Here is a 22,536-nt window from a genome sequence, read left to right as displayed (position 1 = left end):
CAAGTGCTCACATTCTTACTGAGTTCCAAAGCTATTTTCAACCATCCTACCTCCCCACTTTGGTCTCATGGCCAATCAGGTCGTGGCAATCTTCACTGATAGTCAATCTGTACAATTTGCCATTGAGTCTATGTTGTCTTATCTATGCCAAGAAGCATTAACCATTCTGTACAGCTTGTTTTGGTATGATTGGACAATTCTTCCATTTGTTTTCTTCGTGCACCCCCATCTGAGCATCCTAACAACCATACCGATCTCAAAATCCCCTTGTATAATAGCATTGTGCATATCAAGCTCGAAATACCCGGCCAATATACAATCTTACTGAACTTGATGTTAAAGACTTCGAACATTTTTTCGCGTTTTAACCTTGTTGCGCTTTCCTAGAACCATTGGCCATTTCTAGGTTAACTCGGAACTGAAAGCGTACGCATTTACTGCCTTTATCCGCCTTTTTATGCTTGTTTATCCGCAAGTATGTAAATCTGTGCCCCTTTCATATTTTTCTTTATCAGCCAAATACTTCTGTTATATTTGACCATTTGGAAAGGCCTGGAAAAATTGAGTTTTACTCTCATTTGATTAGAAATCTCATTTAATTTAATTCAATCTAGAATTTTGTGTTTGCTTCTCCTTAGATCAGTCTTTATTTTCTTGTATCTCAGGAGTATTTTGGCACTCAAAAAAGCCACCTTCTGTACATAAATATATAAGGGTGAGAGATCGAGTGCGGTTTCCATCGCTCTTGTGGGGCAAGTATGCATTGCCCATACACAGACTTGGTAGACATTGCAGTTTGTTATGTTTCTATGTTTCTCATTGTTCAGTGATTTTGACCACCATACTAGAGGTCTATAAGTGACCATGGACTGACCGTTGTGGTGTATAACCATACGCCATACTTTGGCTTATTCCCCAATTTTGGCTGCATAGTCTCCGGACAATGCTTAATAATGTATACTTGCGTTTCTTTCTATCACCTTTTTGCATCACAACAGTTTTCTTCGTTTTCTTTCGAAATCTTCTCCTCGGCGTTTTTCAAATGAATAAAGTAACAATTGTAAAGTCCCTTTTTATTTAGGATCGAAAAATGATTCAATATAGATTTAATTCTGTCCGTTTTTTAACCTTAGGAATATTTTATCATTATATTTATTACATGGGTTCTTAAATAAGTAATAATTGAATGTAAATGGATTTTTACTTAAAGTATTAAATCCATTATTCTATTCAACGAGTGCTTTGCGCAGATTCGAGTTCAATTTGCATAAATAATTTAAGGGTAAATACATAAAAGTCGATCAATCCGAGTCAGACGTTAAAATTTCAGATTTATTTATTCAAAACAGCATGTGTATCATAAATTAATCAGAAGTTAGATTTTGAAAATACTTTTCCTCTTCATCCGAGTTATAATTAGACGTATCAATTCGTTTTAGTTGAAAGCAAACGAGACGTTTAGACCATTCTAGCCTATTGCATCATTCGATTGTTGGCCTGTACGTTTTGTCGTGTCTATGTCCTTCTGATAGGTGCTAATGCCAAAGTATACCAACCTGTATACTTTACAGTATACTTTTATGACAATATAATATATAACGTGGATAAGTTATGAAACCCCTCTGACATTCCAACACAGCGAAGCAGACCAGGTTGATCTAAAACGGCCAAATTTTATAACAAGGTGTATGGGGTAAAATCTGTCTTAATGAAAAAGCGGAATAAATAAGATTTTTAACAACGAATGAGTTCATCGTCGTCAGTACATTGTGAACTTTCTTGGAATAAGAATTATTTTATTTATTGCATCCCGAAGTAGAAAATCCCCTGAGAATGATGCACCTCCTCCATACTCCGAACTTCTTACTAAAGGCTATAATTTTCTTAACCACAATATCTAATGCCATCCTATGAACCACTCACTTTCCTCGCTTATGGAAATATTACATCGTTACTCTCATTCCAAAAACTCACAAATCTCCCAACCACATATCCTCGTACTGGACCTATTACCCTTATTCTTTCAACGACATAAATCTTTTCTTTTTTTTAACGAGGGTTTGCAACAGCAGAGGTCATATAAACCCTCAGAGCGCCGGTGTTTTTGAAAAAACAAACAAACAAACCATTTGTAAGTATGTCGGGTTCGAATGCAGGGCCGCTGGATTCGAACCCGGGACCTTTACCTTACAGTGATGAGCGCCGTGTCAACGTCTAAACCGTTGCGGCCACCGACGCACCATAAACAAAAATCCTTGAAAGACTCCTTTTAAAGCGCTTTATACCAATCCTAGATACTCTGAAACTATTCCAACGAGGTTTCATTGTTGTCTATAGCCACTCCTTATTAACTATCTTGAAATCCTATCTAACCGACTGCTATTTCAGTGTGAGGTGTGACAACGAGTTCTCAGATACAAGCCGGCGTCCCACAAGGGAACATTCTTGGTCCCATACTTTACATCATTTATAAGGCGTATAATTTATCTACCCTAATACCATCTTCACCACCTAACTGACGATAGTGCAAATTTGTCATCTAACTCGAATCATATCCACGCTACCTACCACAATTCATATTGAAAAAACAGTCTTGCCCTTAGCTATACATCCATATCAAAGTGATACCGATTTCCGTGCAAGTCAAATACTGAGATACCTAGACAGCAGAGCGATGTGGAATCCTCATACAAGAGTTAAGAAACAACAACTTAACTGACTTGGATAACTACGAAGGTTCGAATTTATTTTGACTATCGAAACTAAACTAATCTTGTACAAGTTTTTACTGCGACCAGTGGGGTTGAGCCAAGCCATTCAACATCCGGCTAATCCAATCTTTCTAATCAAAAGTCCCACAACGCCCTCAACGTTCTTTTTGTCTACCTCTTGATACATCCTAACCCTACTGCTCAAACCCTCTACATATTCCCATTCAGAGAACCCGACACATCGCTTTAATGGACAATGGCCTCGAGACCTCCTTGCCCATTAATCCCACTCACTGTGCCAACATTGGCTGGTTTCTTACTGCCCTCCTGGTGAAACGCTGACTCTTAGTACTGTGATCGTGCGAAAAGCCTTTTGTGGTCAAATTTGTAATAATTACTAATATACATAGGGTACAAATAAAAACTTTAAAAAAAAATATTGAAACATACATTTACTTCACAGACTTAGGGCAGAAAAGTCTTGTAGTCCTTTTCTTCATGGGATGCTAAATTGATTCTTTAGACGATTCATTCGTAGCTGGATGCCAAAATAAAAATTATCAGGATTGAACCAATGAAAAAATTGTTTTCACACTTTTTATTTCCAAATTTAAACTGTCCATTAATCATGTTTTAGCAACAGCATTTTATAAGCTGGGTCTAAATTATTTTAGATTTTAATCAGATCAGTATCGCTTTCTCTTTTTTTTTATAATTTGACCATATTTTAACGCGTTCTAGCGTTTTCTAAAAATTTGTCATAATTATAAAATAAAAGTTAAAAGGAGACAAATTATTCGTGTTATATTTCTTTATTTTTTACATAATTACTTTAACAAAATTATATTTCACTACTCATTAAACTAATTCTAAAATTTTAAAATGAAAAAAGATAAAAGAGGAAGTTTTCGCGATCGTTTTAAAAATACAAGTCAATTTTATTTATAGGAATGAAAGAAATATCGCATGTGATTAGGATTTATTACATTCTGAAAAAATTTACAAAAGAACGAAAAACCAAGTAAATAAGAAAGAAAAAATGCAATATCCAAGGGCATATATATTACCTACAATAACAAAAATAAAAACATGAGTTGCCTGAAATAAACAATAATAAGCTATCAATCACCTAATAGGAGATACTTTACACATTGAAATGTAATTATAAGTAACACATATACAATTCAAACTAGTGAGCTTCAACTATTGGGATTTTTTGAGACTACGAAGGAAATGATTGTTGTCTGTGGTTTAATTAATAATTCTTTTTATTTAAACTTCGGATAATACTTTTTTGAAAGGACCGGGGAGTTAGGATGTCGTGTCGGATCTCGTGATGCTTTAGGCGTGTCTCCTCCTGCGGCCAGGGCCACCGGCGAAGTTCGCGGCCGCCAAGCCCATCAAATGCTTGGCCGCCTGCGATCCTGAGAAGCCACGGCTTAATCCCAAGTCCAGGCCCCTTTTTGAACTGAAAACAAACATAGAAACATTAGATTTGAATTAATTTAGCCAAAGTGAAAAAGAAAACGAAACAAAACGAACACAATCCAAGCGACCATTTCACAGCATAGCGGTAAAACCGTTCATCGTATTTTCCTGTCGAGACAGAATTTAAAGAATAAAATAAGTGTATTATTTAAATAATTAGCAATAGTTTAACAATTTAAAGGAAAAAAATACAAGTTCAAGTTCGCTATGATTTTATATCGTGAGGTTTCTTATTGAAGTAATTGTCATTCGTACATTTGAATATTTTTTGAAAATTTTTATGTTGGTCTATTTTGTACCTATTGTATATTTGTTGTATTATACAAGTATTGATGTCCTTATTTGGAATTCTTAACAATATTGCCCAAAAGCTTAAACGAAATCTAAAAAAACTACATGACGACTCAGAAATTATCTAGAAATTTTAACACCAGGCGAAGCCACTAACTACTGGCTCTGGAAGGCAATAAAAAAATTAAAATACCAAGCGCCCAAATTCCTCCATTAAAAAAGATGGTACATGGGCGAGCGACAGCAGAGAAAAAGCCGAATTTTTTGCCAGTAACCGTGCTGAAATTTTCGAACGAAATGTCATCAATGGCAGCTTACTTGAAGTAACAACCACTCCACAAGTAGAAAATATAAAGCTACTTACAACCTAAAGAAGTAGCACAAGATATTAAAAATCTACCTGCTAAAAAGACTCTAGGATATGACCTTATCACTGCAGAGATACTAAAACAATTTACCAAGTTAAACTGACATACCTATTTAAACCTGTAATCAGGCTGAATATGTTCCCAGCATCTGGAAAAACTGGCGAACGAGGCCAAATCATATAGATCAATTGGTTTCCGAACAAAACGTTTCCGAAAAATGTCATGAAGAAAAACAAATCCTTGATGCCTCACAAGCTTTTGATAAGGTTCGGCATGAAGGACTCATCAATCAACCAAAACAGATGCTACCAAAGGAGTATTGAGATATTATCATTTCCTACCTATCAGACAAACTCTTTAGAGCAAACAAGAAGATCAATATTCAAAATTAAAAACAATAAATGCAGGTTTGCCACAAGGTAGCATATTATGTTCACTTTTTTACTTGTTATATACCAGTGATTTTCTGAAAATAGATGGAGTAAAAAATTGCAACGTTTACATATGACACAGCGGTGATAGCAGTAGGACCGACTCTTAACCATTCAACCAAAATCCTTCAAAATGCTTGTAATAAGATAAACGAATGGACAAAAATGGAAAATCAAGCTCAATCACCTTAGATATAAAATAAATACATGAAAAGTATATCTAAACTTTAAAACCAAAACGTATACCATACAATTAGCGATACGCCTTTATGTCTACCTTAGATGCCAAGCTGAGATGGAAACTATACGTAAAGAAAAAAAGGTCAAAAATAGGTTTGAGGTATAGACAACTATACTGGCTGATAAGACGTGGCTCCAACCTTACTATACAAAATAAAATATCGTTTATTATACGAACAAGTCCTAAAGACTATGTGGACATATGGTATTCAATGGGTTGTACCAAATACAGCAATATCAAAATCATACAAACACTCCAAAATAAAATCTTACGTTAGGAATAACGACTTACTAGGGATCTTAAGATCCCAGAGGTCACCACACCAGTCTCGCTTCAGCCAGCACGAGAATGTGGAAGCGACCAAACTCCTACATAATCGAAACGCCGTCAGAAGGTTAAAAAGAACAAAACCATATGAATAAGGTTAAATAATAAGGAATACATAAATAACCATATAATAAGGAATTTAAAAATTAGTGAATAATGAAATGTAAATCTTATTGTACCAATGGGTTTATAAGAATGTAAACATTTATTTATAGCATATATATTATTGTAAAATTAATGGTCTAATACCAGTCTATAAAATAGAAAATAGACCAGTTAGAATCCTTACTAGACATTTAAGTTGGCCGAATATCCAAGATTAGGCAAAAATAAAAGCGGCAGTTTGGTCAATTCTGATTGTCCTGGCCCGCCTAGTTTCGACGTTTTGGCCTGTAAAACGCGTTTTATGTTTGCGTGCTGATGAACCTGCAGTTTATTCGCCCTGGTCCGCGCAGTCTCGCTTGTTTAGTATGTCAAACGAAATTGGGAAGTAATTATAAAGCACGTCAAGTAATAGAATATTTTGTGAAATTTCATTTTGTTGTCTGTGGGTTAAAAAACCTATACTTATGTGTGCGTTTGTGTGTATGTATATGTGTATCTCGTTTCCATCGAACTAACTTTTTTAAATTTTTATTTCAAATTAACCTTTTCTAATTTAAAATTAATCCATTTTAACTTCAAATTAACCTTTTCTTTAAAGCATTCAACAAAATTATAAGATGGTGTAAAATACAAGCACGTAAGGTAAAATTCTTGCATATTTAAGAATTTTTTATTAATATAAAATAATTGGGTTCTTAGAAGTCTGAATGAAACTTAATTACAAATTAACAATAAAAATTACATAAGATTAATTGTAAAAACAAATGATGATTATTTTATTTTGAGATTCTTTGGAAATATACAATAATTGGGTTCTTTTATAAAAGAGCATAAGAAAATTAATTGCAATTAACATTAAAAATTATGTAACATTCAATGTTAAAATACCTAAGGGATTTTTTTTAATATACTAATAATAGTTTAATAGGGAACTAAAATATATCTCAAATAACAAAAGATTTCTTTATTTGAATACTTTTTCTATATAATTCTTAATTTTATTTTACTTGTAATTAATTTTCGTGTGGTCTTCTAAGATCTCAATTAGTTTATATTTAATTTTGTTTTTAATTTATGTGCTAAAATTTCATACCACCTCCTTCGTTTTCTGTTGTTTAAAAGAAAGGGATAGTTAGAACATAAAAAAAGGTTAATTCGAAGTTAAAAATCATCTAAAAGGAAATTAAAAACGTTTTAATTTGATATTAAAAAGGGTTAATTTGGTGCGAAAAAGAGTTAATGACAGAAAAAAAGGCTACATGCACGTTTTCTTGTAATAAAAACACCTCATAAAAAATTTCTTCACAATTTATTCCGAGTTTGTGTCAAGAATATGGTTTACGAAACGGAAAACTTGGAATAAATGACACCGCTGGGTGAACCGTACACTTGAAAAATCAAAGTATCCTCCGCCAAAGCAGAAACAACCAAGTTAACAGGATGCACAAGGAGGGAGGGAAACAATTTAAAATTTGCCAAAAATGGATAACAGGTTGTTTTAAATTATTAATATATGAAAGATGGCACATTTATTATTTTTATTTATTGTTTTGCCGGCTAACTATTATGGTCATTGCCGGCTCCTCGCATATTTGTCCTCACGTTATTATATAGTCGCAGAAAAAATTCTTTTCTGCGTTTTCATCTATTTTTCTTTTCATATACCTTTGGTTGCTAGACGATCCACGTGTTTCTTAGTATTTTGTTACTATTATGTTTATTTACTTTTATCTTCCAGAGCAATAATCCTAAAACACATATTACATACATGCACATCATGCTACTATAAGATTTTAATCTAATCTATATTTGGCAGGTCTAAGCGTACAAATGACCTAGAGTTCCCACTGCTATAACTAACTGGTCAGGTAGGTGGGAGTCACCTCGCCAACCACTCGTCATTCACGCCTATAAATACATTCATTCGGAGTAACCTTTCTTCATGCCGTATATACAATTAAATTTGGCAAGATAACATTTTTATTGCCCAGCGTTTCGCCACCCTGCCACACTCCACTTATTCCTTAACGTAACTAACCTAAGTTTTTGACAAGTCTTCAAGATTCAATATTCCTCGGTAGACCCGTCCACTCGTACTTAACTACTCTCGCTAATAAATACAGCCACTAGAAAGCTTATTAAACGAAGACGTTTTTACGAAATTTGCCAAGCTCTGCCGTGAATTTTTGCAATGAGGTTGCAAATTTTTTTACAAATTTTAAATTTATCAATTTTTGAAATATTTAGTGTTTTTTTAACCATATATACCCTTTTCTTTAATTATATCGATCCCAAATGCAAAAATTTTATGCTAATTTGGAAAAAAGTGGTGACGGTGAAAAAAAATTGGGATAAGTAATTCAATATTTTGACCTGGGCAAAATTTATTTCCCAAGTTTGACTTAATAAAAACGCCCCAAAAAGGAAGAAAATCGAAAAAGCATAAAAAAGGGAAAATAAAGAATAAAAAGTAAAAAAGAACAACAATGTAAAAGTTGTAAATTCCAAATTTAAACTAATAAAAGTGCACAAAAAGAAAGAAAAAATCAACGTAAAAAAACATAAAAAGAAACAATAAACATAGTTTTCATCTCAACTAAAACCTTAATTAATTGTAATAAACATAGTGCTTTTTTTTTGCCAAACATTAAATTGAAATCCTATAAAAGTGCCTTTTTAAAGAAAATTTAACTCTTTTTCTTTGATGTCGACAAAAATGAATAGTTCAAGTGCTACGAGTAGATTTATGACGAAAACTAGAAAGTTGAAGAAACATAAAATGATGAATATCTGAGAAAGGGTTGATAATCGTTTGTACGAACTTGCATATGAGGTTTATAAAAAAAGCACCTGACGAACTTTGTCGAACGAATAAGTGAATCACCCTGTATATTACAAATAGACAGTGAATGATCTAATATTTACAGATTGTAAGCGTGATAAACTCTCGGATGTTGACCCCTCGGTCGTGGGTTCGATTCCACCCATGGCCCTTTTTTGCACGTTACATTCCCCGCTCCAGAAAAACGTATACACATCGCATATGAGATAATAATGTTCCTTAGCTCATATGAAAAGTTCATAAAGCCGTTAAAAAAGAAAAAAGAGAGAAAAAAGACAATATTTCCATGCAAAAAAATCAAGGTGGAATGCATGTCCTGCGAGGCGAATTTTTATTGATGCCACCCGCCATTAATAATAAAACAATAATTATTATAATTTGTTGGATTCGTGAGGACCGGCCAAGAATGAGATTAGTTTAGAAAAACACCTTTTTCATTTTTTTGCCGATGTTTCGACCTTTATTCGGATCATCTTCAAGGCATAAAGTGTGGTGCTATTGTTGTGGTGTCATATTGATATTGTGTGAAATTTTTCTAAACTACCTCATTCTTGACCGCTCCACACGAATCCAACAAATTATTAAAAAATTCTTGTTTTCCCAATCTAATTTTGAAAACGTGCTTTTTACTACAATAGAAATGGGTGTGGTCCACCATCTGATTATTGGTATTGTTACTAGATGGACTCAGTCCATCAATCGAAGAAGCCTATCGATATTCTGTAAATGTAAATCGGATTAAAGTATTAAGACGTGCTGAAATTGAAATGACTGTAATAGATATCCTTCGTGTTAAAGGTTTCGTCTATTTGGGAAGTCGACATTTTGTAATTTTGTTGTTTGATAAAACGGGAAGAGCATTATGATCGAGCTTAATGATTTGCTTCTAATGGTAAACCACTAAAGGCCAATGGAAGGAGGGGGCGATATTAATCCCTGTTCATTTTAATTATAGCACGAGGGGCGGACGAAGGAAAATTTCATCGTTATTTTCCCACCCCCGACTATGTAAGGAGGAAACCGCTTTGAAATCCGAAGAATGCAAAATTCAACCCTCCCCCTGCCATCTCTACCAACAGGATGAGGCAATTTATTAAAAAAGGAGCCTTTAATGGCCGCGACATTCAAACAATTGTTTCGGAAAAATAAAGATTGTGCGTTCATGTAATAAATACAAATTGGGGCAACGACGCCAACAGCTGTTATCAAAGGACAAAAGAGAAAAGAAATATCCAAGCTCCAAGACGTTTTCTCCAAATAAACCAAACAAGAATTTTGAAATTCCAAAATAACGCCCATGCTTTAATTTTTAAATTTACAATAAAAAATCTTGTGACAAATTCTAACATGTGCTATTCAAGAATTTTTTTCATAATTGAAAAGTGTTGTTAACTGAATTTTTGTAAATAATTGAATAACATTTTTTCTCCTTAAAAACTTGTTTGTTTTTTCATACTTGAAAACCGTGGTTAACTCTGAATTTTTGTAACAAAATGAATAACATTTTTCTCCCTTAAAAAATTGTTTTTTCATAATTGAAAACCGTGGTTAACTAGGAATTTTTGTAACAAAATGAATAACATTTTTCTCCTTTAAAAAATTGTTTTTTCATAATTGAAAACCGTGGTTAACTCTGAATTTTTGTAACAAAATGAATATCGTTTTCTTCTAATAAAAAGAAGTTATTTTCACAATAGAAAACCATCTTCACCTTTATTTTTTCCAAATAACGTTTTTCTCCTTGAAGTTTTTAAAAATATAATTGAAAAGCGTTTTTCACCTGATAATTTTTCTCTGTGATAAAAGTGTTTTTTATTTATTATTTTTATTGAAAAGCGTTGTTCGCCTGAGCAATTTTTTCAGAAATTTTCACATCGTAAAAGTTAGTTCCCAAATTAAATAGGTTTTTTCTCAGAAAAACTTTTTTTCCCATAACTGAATAACGTTTTCTAATTAATAAAAGTGTTTCACAATTGTGAAACATTGACAATTAATTTTTTTTAAAAATTGATTTCCTTTTTTCTTTGAACCATTTTTTTTTAAATGTCTGTTGGTCTGGGATGCCGGAAAGGGTGTTACTGACACAAACAACAATGATTATGTAACTGATGAAGGACGTGAGACGTCCGAAACGTTCAATAAATGTTCTTAACGAAGCATTGGAACTTTAATTCTGGGGCCGCTCACCTCAACATAATTTGAAAATTAGCAACTCTTTTGATAGTTTTTTGATAACTTTTTTAAAATTGAAATCTACCGAAAGGAATAAAGATTTAGTAGTTCCTAATAAAGGATAGTCATGTTCTACTTATGAAGGCACAAAGTTAATTTGTTTATTTTTATAGAAAAATCTATAAACCCGCGGATCGACTATAATATAACTGTAAAAACGACAATAACTTCTCCCTTATTGTTATAATTTCACTTTTGAAACAAAAAACAAATTTATTTCGAGTGAAATCGCACTTTCCAGTCATAGAAAATTCATGTTTGCACATGAAATATTTAATTTGTTTAACTGAACCCAAATTTCTTGAAATTCGTCACAATATCTAATTATGTGTTTTAATTGAATATTAAAAATTGAAAAAAAAAGTATTTGGTGCATTTCTTTTAATAAACTGAAAAACGCGTTCAGGTTAACACGATATAACCGTGTATAAAATTTCGCTTTTCAACTTGAGAGATGAATAATTTTTCTCTCGTCCTTCCATTAGAAAATTAAGAAATGTTACGTCATTCCTATTACGCAAGTATATTTTATCTTCCTCGAGGCGTTAATGGTTCAATTAATTGTAAAAAAAAATACATTATCTATTTGTCGTGCATGCTTATTTTGTAAAATCTATTTGACAAGCTTTCTGAACAAAGAAAAGGATAATGTTAAAATTCTTGTATTTTTTTAACGATCTTTATGTGATCTTCAATAATTAAAAACAAACCGAAAACCCCGGGAAATACTCCTCAAATTGCACAAAATAAGTTTTAAAACTGATAAATAACGCATGAAAGGTTTCAAGTTTATGATAGTGAAATTGAAAAACAAGGTCGAATTACTAAATGAAATAAGTGTTAAAAATAAATTTTAAAAAAATTCAGTCCTGTTTTTTTCTCCAATTTAATCGGATTGGTAGCCCTAATGAGATAAATTAACTTACTGCAGCCTCTCCTCGAACGAGCGAACAGTATAATAGCTATCGATCCGGTCTAAATAGCTTAAAAGTTTGAAGTCCGAACTTACTAATTTCACGCTCCAGACGGAAGCATCGTTTTGCAATTTGTGCTTCGCCACTGCGACCGGGCGGAGGAATTCATTCCCTGGTTTGAGATAACTTCCTGGCTATGTCGGATTTCCTGTTAATTGAGCTAACTCGTTAAAAATGTTTATTTGGGATGGCTTGATACATACAACTTAGATATTTGTACATTTTAGAACATCAAGGTTTTTTATTTATTCTTTTGTTACTTTATAGTTTTACTTAGTTAAGAACTGATCATCTTACGTAGATATACCACCAGCCTATTTAACAACCCAAAAGTACATATGCCTTTTTTATAGTTATACATATTACAATGTGTTTTTGTTTGTACTGTGATTTATACCCAGTTCTAACACTGACACTATGGACAGGGCTGCAAGAGAGACACGTGAGAAAAACGCCAATGATGGCCTGTCAGGAGGTCTTGTGTTCGTTGGTTTGGATGAGTGTATAGACGTTTGGGCAGTAACATTAGGATGGGTCGAAAAGTTAGAATGGAACTTTAAGAAGAGAGAAAGGTCAATGCACTGACCTAGCATTCAGACATCGCGGATAGTGAAATTTGACCATTGGTTGGGAAGAATTTATTCCTTAAATATTGGAAGTCTTCCCATAGTTCGCTCCATTAGTGCAAAGTGGTCGAAGTAAAGTTTTGACAAAGTTGATTGGTTGTTTACAGTTCTCTTATAAAAGGATTTGGTCTTACAGGCCTTCGTAGTTGCCACATGTATTCCACGCCAGTTTGCAGTCTATGTATTGTCTTAACTACCTACCTGGAGTGGATATCATCATATAGTTCTTTTTTGACGAGGTAAATATACACGATTTATTTTCCCTAGTTGTGTGTAGTGTACAAACCTTGAAAACCACGAAGTATTGTTGGATGTTGGAGATGGTATTCAAAATGACAAAATGCAATATGGTCCGCGCAGGTTGTTGGATGGTATCAGTCTGCATATATACGTCAGGTGTATCGGTGGTATTATTAAATGGGACTAAGAATTGGATGCGCTGGATGATGGATGTACAGCTGATTGGTTTTGTAGTCATAATAGATTGTCAAGTCGTTTGAGAGTTGTCTGTCGTTGTTCAATTGTTTTCTACTTATTTGATAAGTTCGATGTGGCTTCACGATCAATTTATTTAAAAAATGAATATACAAAAAACGTCAGGATCAAAACTGAATTCAAAACATTTTGTCGATTTTGAGCCGTGTTATTTTTGAAACCTTTTAGAAAGGAAACGCCAAAAAATATGGTAAACTAAGTTGCGACATCCTGCTCAAAAATGTTAGCCGGTGTATTTTTAAATCTTCTTTCGAAGCTCCCTTTGAGAGGTTGTTTATTAAAATTGTTTTCCCTGCTGGGCGTAGTAAATGATCAGGAGAGTGTAAAGGGGATTGTACAGTCCGTTGATCACAAAGATACGGTTCTCAAGCCTAACAACGCAGAGGCAATGAAATTCTCAACTCGAACGTTCTGAAAATCCTACAAGAATCTGTGTTAAATTGTAACAAGCCCTTTTCATTTAAAATTGATAGTTAAAGGGCTTTAATTGAGTACTTAATTTTAGATACCCTTTGAAATAGACTGTTGAAGTATTCTGTATTCTTTTAGATATAGCCAGACATTTTGAAGCAACATTTTTTATTAAGTCTTATATTAAAGTATGTTAACCGTTAAAATGTTATTTTAGTAATACTTCTTAAATCTGTTTTAAACACATAAAAATTAACGACCATACATATATGTATTTTAGTTTTAGGGCTAGCAAAATACATTAGTCATATCCAGTCTCTCTTTCTTTGCTTTGCATTTCGTTTCTTCTCTTCCTCGTCCTGCCAAGTTATGTTTTATGATATTAGCCATTAGGTAATCAACTCTCTCTCTTTTCTTTATCCTATTGCTAGCCTCTCTGTACCCTCCGTCCACGGTAACAAATTACATTCACACATTCATTTCCACTACTCTAGATTACTCGATATTCCTCGGAGTGATCGGGGATAAATCCTGCCATTCAAGCTAATAAATTCATATACACATCAATAATCATTCACACCACCCAGAGTAATTGATGTTACTCTGGGTAATTGGGAATAAACCCTGCCATTCACGCTAATAAGTTTATACACACACACCAATAATCATTCACACCACCCAGAGTAATTGATATGACTCTGGGCAATTGGTGATAGGCCTCTCCATTCACGCTAATAAATTACATTCACACATTCATTCCTACTACCCTAGAGTACTCGATATTCCTCAGGGTAATTGGGAATAAACCCTGCCATTCACGCTAATAAATTACATACACACACCAATAACCATTCACACCACCCAGAGTAATTGATATTCTTCGGGGTATTTGGGGATAGGCCCCTCCATTCACGCTAATAAATTACATTCTACATTCATTCCTCCTACATTAGACTACACGACATTCCATGGAGCAATTGGGGATAAACCTCGCCATTCACGCTAATAAGTTACATACACACATCAATAATCAGTCATACCACCCAGAGTAATTGATATTATTCTGGCTATTTGGGGATAGGCCCCTCCATTCACGTTAACAAATTACATTCACACATTCCTACTACCCTAGATATGCCTTGGGATAATCGGGGCTAAACCCTGCCATTGACGCTAATAAATACATTCGTTCCAATGAAAAAAAAACCGTTATTGATAGTGCCCGAGTGGATCGAAGTCACGATAACTAAGTGGTACAGTAGCGGCGTATCTAGCCGAAGGTCGTGGGTTCGAATCCCGCTCGTGACACTGACTTTTTTATATCAACTAAAAACCTTAATTAATTGAAAGATATTAATTGGTCAAGCGGACCACGAAAACTAGTGAATTTATTGATGTTATCAATTTCATTTAGTTTAAATCAGCGAAGTAAGACACAGTAAAAAATTTCTTTCAGATTTTTCCAAAACAGGCGATAAAATATTAAATATATATTTGTATCTTTATAATCTTCCCTTTATTTTTGTTTGTTACCGTCTGACAACTTGGGCGAACCGGTTGTTATTGGGGCAGGATACAACAACTTGAAGGTTGTTCTAACGATCTCGGTCAACAGCCTTCTATTTCGGCCCCTGGTCTATTACGTTTAACAAGATTACCGCTATTGAGATGGACGATACCTGACCGCGAAACTTTCTAGTCTGATGAAACAACAGTCGATTTTATGTTGCTATTAATCAGAAAAGAAAACTCGTAAATGACCTCAATTTACGGGATCGATTCGGAAATTGGACATGTCGAGGTTCGTTTCTACTAATATAGGCTCTTATCTTTGTATTAACAAATACTCGAGAATCTCGATTGATGTAAACATTAAAAAATTAATTGTGCTTTACGTGCTATAAGGATATAATACAATAATAAACATTTTGGGAGATACTAGCAGGTTGAATCGAAAATTAAAAAATTACACCTTATTTATAAATATTTAGTTAAAAACCCAAATAAATAAATTAAATTTATTAGTTTGCGACAGCACACAACTATCATCGAGCGTTGAAAAAAGCTGGGAAAGGAAGGTCCATCCAAGCAGCACACAAATTCTCACCTGTGGTAAGATCACGAACAGTATGGGAATTTAGTTAGGAATTGAATTGGGTGTTGAGTGCCCTGGGAGAAGTAGGAAGTTTCTGCTGGATCTAGAGCCAGTTATTTCAATAGAAACTTGTTGGGCTCCAAGGGCACAATCAACAGCTAGGTCATTTCATTTTCCAACGCAATCGGTCTCCAGACCCATACCGACTCACACTCTCACTCACTTATATATATATATACTCTTTAATATTTACAAACTATTCGCTCAGTTTGGGTGTTGGAAGATTTTCCTTCATCACCCTCTAGAAATTAAACATTCCATTGTTCGCAGAAGTAGCAAAAGGTGTATGCTACACTCCAGGACGACACTCACCAAGTTGCCGTCGTGACAAGACTACTGGACTAGAAGTAATAATCCTAGATTATTTAAAAATTATCAGCAATAGCTACAGTAAGACTAACAAACATCATGTGATATGAAAATAGTAACTATTATGAGTTTATTTTGTAAGCACCATAGTAGTGGACATGGACCACCAAGCACCATTATGGGCAATGTTTTCTAAATAGTTTTTGGTTGAGTGATTGTTTTATATAAGCTCAACTTCACAAGTACATACATATATGTACAGAATTGAAGTTATGACTTCTTGCGGCAAGCCGTGAGAATCACCCACTTTGGGTTTTGACAGTACGGCTTCTGACCTATCTTTTCCACCACTGAAGTTAGGCTCCAGTGGCTGTCACCAGCTACAGAATTTCAGCCCAACTCATGCAGTCGTTAAATGTAGACCCACTCTCACTGCTTCTTATTTATGTTGAGCATCCTATTCCAGCAGAAGACATATCATGGGTCATCTGATTATGTCATATTATCATCAGACAACAGACTCATTAAAACCAACCTAACTTATTAAGAACAAACTGCAGTGTCATATCCTAAATATTGAGACCATTAGACAACAGGTCCAAACTAACATATAAGGAAAGATTATACACAATACTCGTTCTACTCAATTTGGACCTGGGACTTAACTAACACAATGTCTTCATCCGAAATCCTTTGCACTAACCAATCAACCAAGAAAACCACAAACCACATCAACCATACTTACCATGATCACGCCATAAGTCCCACACCTGGCTTCACCCCTATATTCTATACTTTTATTACATTCCATTAATTCGTAAATTGTTCAGCACAAATTTTACTCCTAATTCTCGCAGATAGCATAACCCGCATCCTTCAAACCCATGTTCTTATACTAGAATTCAGGATCTCAGGAGAAGTTAATAAAATAAGGTTTAGGAATCCAAAACTAACAAACTGGGATACCTACGTTAATAATATTAATAATAATATTACAGGTCGTACACCTGCTCCTACTAACGTAACAGAGCTGGAGCAGGCTGCTAACAATATTATTCAGGTCATTAAATCTGCTTATAGAAGAAGCATGCCCTGAAAAAATACTACGCCAGAATCGACATCACTGGTGGAATAAAGCTCTGGCTAGTTTGAGGAAAAGGGTCAGAGCTTCACACAAGAAAGCCCTGCAGGGGAACTCTGAACAGTATTGGAGGGAATATCTCTACCTGAAAAAAGAATACAAAAAAGAGTACACTCGAAAATTCTACAATTATTGAGTAAGGTACAGCCAACTATTAAGCGTTAGCGATAAAAAGGTTAAAACCCCTTCAGAAAAAAAGTATTTTCAGGTTACTCCTTGTGAATATAACTATAGTGCGGATGATGACCATCGTAGCCTAGACTGTTTTACTGATGGCTCACTCATTAAAGGCAAGGGAAGCGGTGCTGGAATACATATACCTAAATTAGGGGTCAGCATCTCCTCCCCTCTTGGTTATAACACCTCCGTTTTTCAGGCGGAAATATGAGCCATTAATGTTTGCTGCAGAACAGTTATGGATAACAAGATCAAGGGAAAAGATATTAGAATTTTTTCCGACAGTCAGGCCAGTCTTAAGACATTACAAAAACAGCTATCAACATCTAGGCTGGTGGAGGAAACTGTTGAACTTATTAATAGGATTGCTACTAGGCACGAGAATAGGGTAACCCTCATATGGATACCAGCTCATACAAGACACTATGGCAATGAAGAGGCGGATAGCCTGGCCAAAGAAGGCTCAAATACTGCGTTTGTCGGGCCACAACCGGTATTACCCCACTCTATAAGCACAGCGAAAGAGAGTATTAATTGCTGGGGCATGAAACAATTCCTTAAAGAATGGAATCTGTCCCCCGGACATAGGCAATCGATGGAGTTTGTGAAGGAAATCAAACCAAAAGAATCGAAATAGCTATTCTCTAACTCAAGGAGGAGAATTAGGAGACCCCTTTTGCCGCTTCTGTGAAATAAAAGAAGAAACGGCACGGCACTACCTCACAGAATGTGATAGATACGCTAGGCATAGACAGGCTCGAAACTTTTGAAGGAGAGGACATCACCAATTCACTCCCCGAGATAAAATGGTCCAAAATCTTGGGGTTTGTGAACAGGTCCAATAGGTTTATGCAGGACACGTGAGCCGACCAAGTCCCGGACCTTTTAGGGATGGGGTACGAGTCTACCCAGGCATTTAACCCCTCGGGTCTTGGTCGCCCCCCCNTATATATATATATATGATGAAGGTAAAAATTCTAATATTAAGTTTTTTCTCTTGATCGCAGATTTTCTTTTCTGTCTACTTTCACCTCACCACTATACCTTCAGGAAGAGTGAACGATATCTTGGTCTATATCCGAGGGAAAGAAACACTGGGAACCCGCATACCCGATTAAAACGGACACACTGCAACGACAGATGTAAAATATTGTAAAGACTGTTAGCAAAGGGAAGGTCAAGAAAAAGGTCCAAACTGACATTAGGAAGTGCGAAAAGTCAAAAAACAACAAAATCTAATCTTATCGATCCAAAATCCTACGCAAAATAGTCAATGTTTCCCTTCGTTATGTTCAATGTCATCAACCAAAGCAAACAATGATACTGTACTAACTAAACATAACATACGTTCCAAACCTTATCCGGTCCCACTCTACCTTTTATCATTTACATTACATCTAAATACTCACCCCACGTTCATAATTTCTATTAATTTGCTAGTCTAAACATTTAATGGTTTATAAGACGATTAAAAAATACTACCGCCGCCGCTTATTTACAATAAACCAGTAAACAAGAACTCTTAAAACTTGATTATAAATTAAAACTTTCATGCTCGAAAATCAAAAATCAATCTTGTTCAATTCTCAATGCTTGAAATTAAACCTGACCCCAAAATTAAACTAAATAAAAAGAACAGTTCAACTCCCTTATAACTTAAATGCCATAAAACCATATTTAATAATGAATTACGTAAATTAGGCTTCCTCATTTTTGTCTCCATTAGATTTGGATAAATTCGATTATGCTACACGGTCAAAACTTAAATTTATCATTGATAAAAAACAAAATACCATGGTTAAAAAAATTAAAAACACGAAGTACGCTTAAAAATACTCGTAAAGACAAAACGACTCTAGTTTTTACCCAAGGGTTAGAAATTTAACAAACATGTCCTAAATAGAGAAGAAAATTTATTAAATAAAGATTTAATTTTGTGCCAAAAAACCAAACCAGATACAACGAAATTACTATCCCTCGGTTCATCGGTTGATTGCAGTAAAGTAAATATAAATGTACTGAAGTAGTTAAACAAAACTTGATAAATCTAAACGACAAAAAATTAAATATCTCACGTAGAATCACGTCTGTTGATAAAAAGTTAAAAAGTAATAACGTTATTTTAAAATTGAACACCAAAAATAGCAAAAACTTCTAAAGTTGAAGAATAGAAAAGAAATAAAAAAGACCCCACCTTAAAATTGAAAACTAGAGTTCCAACAGCTATAAAAATACTTACTTTTTATTCTCATATGACCAATATCTGGTTATTATAATAATAAATTGTGTGAAATGAAAGGATCGCCAATAGAGTCTCCACATTGTACAAAAATATTCATGGATAACTTTGAAAAAATTCTTTCCAAATCAAATCACAAATTAATTAAACCTGCTCAACCTGATGGTCTGATGGTGAGCGTTTAATGTCCGACATAGGGATCGTTGTAAACAACAAATCTGTGAGTAGAACCATCATTTATAAAAAGTGCCACTCTACATTTTCCATCTATTTGCACCATATTTCCATTCTAATCAATCAATCCCTACCCTATCCAGCACTGCTCTTACCTCCTAAGGACTTATTTACAGTACCAATGATTGCCGAGTGGTGTTGTTCTTAGAAGCTAAATAAGGAAAGGATCTGTCGTTGAGTTTTGTAAGATCAGCAGACGACCTGTCTAGTCTGTTTTCATCGCCCCAGCTTGGTCGACAACGGTCTATGATCACCAACAATCCTAACCATAATCTCATCACAATCACTAAACTTATCATACCTCCCAAACCTGGCCACTCCAGCTATAAACTGTAATGTCATACTAGTCAGGGAAAAATTCGACTCGACATGAAAATGGCTCACTCAAGAGAACTAAACATGGTTTCAATGGTGTTCGCAACAGGGCCTAAAAGCAAATCCTTCATAAACTACACTAATTGCTTTCACAAAATGAATCAATAAGTAGAATACAATGTCTATGCGTTTATAATGAAATGCTACAGCTAAAAATTTGGTTAAATACCTAGGAATAACCTTTGATAAAAAGTTACCCGGGAACCTGCAGCATATCATAACAAAAGGTAAAATATCGCTAAGTCATATCTTGGGGATTAAAACCGAAAATGTCCTCCTGCACGACAGTAATAAGACCCAAAATACCTTATGGATCATTATTCTGGTGGATCAAAACTGAACAAAAACAAACTACGCAAACACTAGGCAGCATACAAAGATGAGCAAACCAACGTATCACGAGGCCAATGAGACAACCCCCACAAGTTTACTCGAAACTCTGCTAAGCCTACCTCCACTGGAAACATTCATTACAAGGTGAAGCTAAGAAAAGTAAACAGTCAAACTGGACGAGAACTGGTACACAAAAATAATTAATAAAATCAGACACCCATTCTCAAAAATGATGTATGATCTCGGAAACATTCTTTACAACATCCTGTAAAGTCTCAACAGACTATGAAGGAGAGGAAGAACTCAGGAGAACATCAGATACAATGATATACTATACAGATTGCTCCAAAACAAGCCCAAGATATAAGCAATCAAACTCATTAGGGAAGTAAACTTCGGTCTTTCATGCAGAAATACATGCCATCAATGATTGTGCCTTAGAAAATAACGTTTCACTGGCAACAAATCCTCATAAGATCTGATAGCCAAGGAGCTATTAAATAATTAGAGTGTAAAAAATTACATTAAAATTAGTCAGTGAATTCACTCAAAATCTCCAAAACCTGGGGAAACACAACAACCTGATGATATCTTGGGTACCAGGGCTCAAAAGAATTTTGGGCAACATAAAACTGGCCAGAGGAGAATCTGCAAGACTTCATAGGCCCCGAACCTATACTTGGGATAATAAAAACAAATACAGAATCCTCCATCGCAGAATGGATCCAAATAAAACAAAAGGAGAAGTGGATAAATTCCAGCTGCGCTAGACACAGTAAACTCATGTTAAAACAACCCTCACCAAGGCTGGCAAACTCACTGCTGCAGTTGGAGAGGAGATTCAGAGGAGTGATCGATCTATTAACCGATCGTCTGAGAAAATATCTACAACATGGGCTTATACAACAATGATTCCATCTGCAGATTATGCAATGAGGAGGAGGAAACAGCCACCCATATCAACTTCGAATGCGAAGAAATGGCACAATGGAGATCTAACATAGCATACAGGAAAAACCTAGGGAATGAAATTGTAGCAGCAACAGTCAATGACCTAATACTTCTGAGAAGAAGAATTGAATCGATTGCACTGAACAAGGAAACTAGGAAGGTACAATATGCTAGAAGGCTGCAGTACCTGAGGAGGACAAACTCCGCTTTCTCGTTTCATCATCATCATCATCATAATCTACAGTCTACTTCATGCTATAATGCCTTTGGTCCGTTCAAATCTGTCACACCAGATATAAACATACATATATATGTAGGATGTTCACCGCCACTACGTCAACGGAGGCCCTACATGGCGGGAACCCTGTCTCTCCCCTCTATCTGGGCCCCAGCTGACAGTTTTGAGTTGTTACCACCACGCGGTCCTACGAACACGTTTCTTTTTACGCTAATGTATTTTAATGTTAACTAGTTATCCTTTTACTTTTGTTTATGTGTTCTTTACCAATAAACTTTAAATCTTTATCTTTTTATTTGTGGGAGACCTTTAATTCCCTACAATTTGGGGGTCCGTCTTAAAAAAAAAAAAGTGAAATTGAAGTGACGCGTTCTCATCAAGCAGCATCATGTCACCTAAGGCAAAAAGACAAACCGATTTCGGCGCAGATGGAAACCAGGTTCGTTCAATTTCTTTTCGCGACGTGGAGGAAGCGATTCCCTCATTTTCGGGTGATGATGACTTCGATCTGCGTTCTTGGATCGCAAGTTTCGAGGAAACGGCCGTATTATGCGAATGGAACGACACGCAAAAACTCATTTTTGCCAAACGAAAACTGGTCGGCTCGGCAGCGATGTTCCTAAAATCAGAATCAGGTCTGATCTCATGGAAACTGCTGAAGGACGCCCTTGCAGCCGAGTTTGCAAAACCACTGAACAGCGCAGAAATCCACACGCTTTTATCGACATCAAGAAAACGGAAAAATGAAACGTTACGACAGTACTTTTACCGCCTTCGCGAGATCGCGAATCGGGGTAAGTTGGACGACGATGCTTTATTTACATACGTAATCAAAGGGATTC

General features: G+C 35.0%; 1 protein-coding gene across 3 annotated transcripts in view; it reads right to left on the bottom strand.

Moving 5' to 3' along the window:
* Nucleotides 1-3,673: 3,673 nt before the first annotated feature.
* LOC106672515 (diuretic hormone class 2) overlaps nucleotides 3,674-22,536 on the bottom strand; it is a 141,006-nt gene continuing 122,143 nt past the window's right edge. For all 3 annotated transcript variants that reach the window (XM_024228992.1, XM_014404033.2, XM_014404031.2), the window contains one exon: nucleotides 3,674-4,179. In XM_024228992.1, the coding sequence (XP_024084760.1) occupies nucleotides 4,053-4,179 (127 nt within the window). In that variant the 3' untranslated portion in view covers nucleotides 3,674-4,052. The remainder of the gene's footprint in view (nucleotides 4,180-22,536) is intronic.

The sequence above is a fragment of the Cimex lectularius genome, unplaced genomic scaffold (assembly GCF_000648675.2).
Source record: "Cimex lectularius strain Harlan isolate CLEC.00 unplaced genomic scaffold, Clec_2.1 scaffold280, whole genome shotgun sequence".
Taxonomy (NCBI): domain Eukaryota; kingdom Metazoa; phylum Arthropoda; class Insecta; order Hemiptera; family Cimicidae; genus Cimex; species Cimex lectularius.
Note: the sequence above shows the minus strand (reverse complement) of the source record. Positions and strands in the feature narration are given on the sequence as shown.